The 3,588-nt window shown below is 59.2% G+C and overlaps 1 protein-coding gene across 6 annotated transcripts in view; it reads right to left on the bottom strand.

Annotated features, from left to right (window-relative positions):
- The window catches only part of VAV2 (vav guanine nucleotide exchange factor 2), a 120,857-nt gene extending 120,014 nt beyond the window's left edge, over nucleotides 1–843 (bottom strand). For 3 of the 6 annotated variants that reach the window (XM_035341871.1, XM_035341872.1, XM_035341870.1), the window contains exon 1: nucleotides 136–843. In XM_035341871.1, the coding sequence (XP_035197762.1) occupies nucleotides 136–339 (204 nt within the window). In that variant the 5' untranslated portion in view covers nucleotides 340–843. The remainder of the gene's footprint in view (nucleotides 1–135) is intronic. The other 3 variants (XM_035341873.1, XM_035341874.1, XM_035341875.1) reach the window with 2 other exon arrangements.
- Nucleotides 844–3,588: the final 2,745 nt, after the last annotated feature.

The raw sequence follows: 3,588 nt of genomic DNA on the forward strand, positions 1-3,588 counted from the left end.
CCGGAAAAGAGCTCTCCCCACGCACACACATCCGCACTCACGCATCCCACGAAGTTTTGCAAGAACACAAAGAGCCTCACGCAGCTCACTCCCCCCGAAAATAATAATAATAATAAAAAAAAAAAGTAACAATACCTGGGACATCTGGGGCCTGAAGTTGATGTCCTTGAGGTCGATGGAGCCGGGGGAGAGGTTGTGGAGCAGCTGGCACAGCAGCACCCCGTCCCGCAGCGCCTGCGCCAGGTCGAAGACCACCGCCGAGGGCCAGACCACCCGGTGGTTGGGGGGCAAAACTTTGCAGTCGATGAGCCAGCGGCCGCACTGCCGCCACTCCTCCATGGCCGCGGCCTTCCTCCTCCTCCTCCTCCTCCTCCTCCCTGCTCAGGGGCAGCGGGCGGCTGCCCGAGGGGCTGCTCCGCACCGCGCCGCCGCGCTACCGCCCCGCTCCATCGCCGCCCGCCGCCCGGGGAAGCATCGGCGGGGAGGAGGAGGAGGAGGAGGAGGAGGAAGGAGGAGGAAGGGGAGGCGGGGGACGGCGCCGAGTTTTCCGGCGGAGGGCTGCCCCTGCCCCCGCTGCGGCCCCACCGCCGGGGCTAGGCGCGCCGCATCGGCCCGGGAACAAAGGGGCCGCCCCCGCGCAACTTCGTTCTCCCCCCCCCAGGCCCGGGGAAACTTGGTCCTGCTGCTGCTGCTTTTGCTCCCGCTCCTCCTGAAGCTGCTGCTCCTGCTCCCGAAGCTGCTCCTGCTTTTGCTCCCGCTCCTGCCCCGGCCCCACCTGCACAGCCGCGGAGCTGGCGCTGGGGACGCCCCCGCTGCTGCCGCGGGTGGGAATTTGCTGGCCCCCCCGCCCCCCCCCCCCCCCGAGCAACCGCTGCTTTGTCTGGCTGCGCTCTCCCCTCCCCGGCTCGTGTTTGGGCTGCAAATATTGCAGGGGAGATGTTTAACCCAAACAAGCGATCGTGTTCCTTGACTTTCAAACACGAAGACAACTCCTATAATTAATGACCAGCCTATTTATTGCAAACCTCAACTCTCGGCCATTAACTCCTTGGCAGCAAACTCCTGAAAATCTCTAATTTTCACTCGGTGGCTCCCATCCAAATCGGCACACTTCAGAGCAGCCCCTTTCCAAATCTGGTCTGAGTTTGCTTCGGAGATCCTCTCCCAAGAGTTTGTCGATTAATTTTCGTCCTGGCTTTCCAGATAGCCAAAACCGGAAGCCGAGGCTGGGACGAAGGGAAGCTATTAACCTGGATGTCAAACAAATGCAACGCTAATCTCTTCCAAATGTGGCCAAGCGGAGATAAAGAAGAAAGAGCAACTCTGCTGGCATGACCCTTCGCTTCCAGCATGGGAAGGAAGATCCCTCTGAAGAATGAAAAACAATTGTTTGATATTCCAAGGACAGTTTGGCGAAGATTTTTTTATCCCTTTTTTTAAATAGCACGGGAAGTGCTTCTTTTAGCCTGGCACTCGGTCTGCCCCTGGTCCGGCCGTGTGCGGTGCCTGGTTCGCCTCTGGCAGGGCAGGATGAGTGCGAGTATAATCGGAGCGGGAGCAGCATCCGTATGCCCCGGCCTCGCAGTCAGAGCTATGCCCTGCCCCGGGGGTGCTGGGGAGCATGCTGATCTCAGCCTGCAGTTCCCCATGCCCTGCGGAGGTGATTTCTCACCATAAATTTCTCATTCCTGAAGTTTGTCATTAAGCCTCTCTGCCTGGCCTCCTGCTAGGGCTCCAGCGGCACCCACCGGGCAGGAATCACGCGGCTATTGAAAGGTGTGGAGTCCCGCCAGGGATAATTTGGGTTCACTGAGTGCTGGTCTGCCCTGTGAGATCAGGTTTATATGCAGAGGGCTACAGAGGAATTTATTATATACGTATAATTAAAGCTGCTTGCTATGGCCTGGCTTTTTTACTGCAAAATAAAACCCCTGCTTGGCCCCCGGACACTTAGGACCCATCGCTGCAGCTGCAAAGCCAGCATCTGCGTGGGAGGTGTTGAAGCAAGGACACTTCTCACCCACCTCTGCAGCAGTAAAAACAGCTGATAGCAGGGATTTCTGATCGGGGAAACAACTGGGAGGCAAGGCTCGGCAAGGAGCGTGCAGCCAGCACGCACTCTTGTGGGCTGCGAGCTGCAGATCATGCAAACGTCCCGAACCAGGGATGTACGGGACTAGCAGAGAGGATCTAGGCACTGCTTCCAGCATGAACCTAAAGCTGAAAGGGGGATTGTATAAATGAAAGGAGCACGGGGTGGGCGTTGTGCTAGAGCTGGTGCTCCCCTTTCCTGCCCCTTGGCACTGCTGGGAATGACAGCTAGGGAATGAAAGACAGCCAGGGAATGAGAGACAGCCTGGGAATGAGAGACAGCCTGGGAATGACAGCCAGGGAACGAGAGACAGCCAGGGAACGACAGCCTGGGGCAGCGGCGGAGCTGCTCGCAGCGGCTGACACCACCCTCTGCTGGGCAGCGAGCGTGCTGCTCTCGGCCCTCGTGGCCCATCTCAAGTTGCTTTCTCAAGTGAGAGGTCTGAGAGATGAGCACTGGAAAAATAATAACCGAATTAGTAACAGCAGGGGCATCACGCCATTTCATCCCCAGGGGCTCAGTAACTCGGTGCCGGCAGGAGCCTGTGCTGAGCAGAGGGGTCCCGCGGCAGGGCAGGGGGTGCCCGGCTGGGGAGGCTGCAGGGTTTGGGATCAGAACGGGGCCGCGTGGGAAGGGAACGGCCCTGCACAGAGTAGAAAAGCTGTCCTGAAAGAGGAGGGATGGAGGGAGGAGGGATGGAGGAAGGACAGGAGGAAGGAAGGAGGCCATCTCTCAACAGCAGAGCATATCCATATATATTTAAGGTGGTGTTTTTATGGCTCCCAGGAGAAGTCCCAAGTCCCCCGTTGGTGCGTGCAGAGAAGCTGCCACCACGCTGCCTCCTAGGAGCAGCCATCTGAAAATATCCCTCAAATACCAGGGCCGTGCCTCCACGAAGTCCCCATTTCTGAATGTCCACGGGTTGCCATTGCCACCTTCTGGATCACGCCGCATGTGCACCAGCCTGTCCCACGGGACACCCATCCCCAGCTGGGTCCTGGCTCCCCGGGCAGGAGCTGTCAGCAGTCACCGTGCAGCCCGGTGCCGCTGACATCGCGCCCTGAGACCTTGCGGGCTCCCTTCTCCAACTATTTTGGGAAAGCTGCGGGAGGCACAGCTCGGCCAACACGGTGCTCAGCAGTGGCTCTTGCTCGATCCTCGTGAGGGACAGGTTGCACGGCTGCGGCTGGTGCAGGCAGGGAGGAGGAAGACGCAGGCAGGGAGGAGGAAGACAGGCTGCACACCCCACGTGAACTATCGGGGTTGAAGTGCTGCTGTTAAACTACAAATATTCACCGGTGCAGACAGTAATTCTGTCTGGCTCACCGCCTGCTGTAAACACCTGATCAACCTGCCCAGACAGCTCGTAGCCTGGAAGAGTGATTGCAATTACCCTCCCGCTAGCAGCCCTGCGCTCCTGCCGGGACAGCTGGAGGCTGCTCTGGAGCTCCTGAACCCCCGGGCACCCAGAGCAGCCGATGGGGCGAGCGCCTGCA

Source organism: Oxyura jamaicensis, chromosome 17, assembly GCF_011077185.1.
Source record: "Oxyura jamaicensis isolate SHBP4307 breed ruddy duck chromosome 17, BPBGC_Ojam_1.0, whole genome shotgun sequence".
Lineage (NCBI taxonomy): Eukaryota > Metazoa > Chordata > Aves > Anseriformes > Anatidae > Oxyura > Oxyura jamaicensis.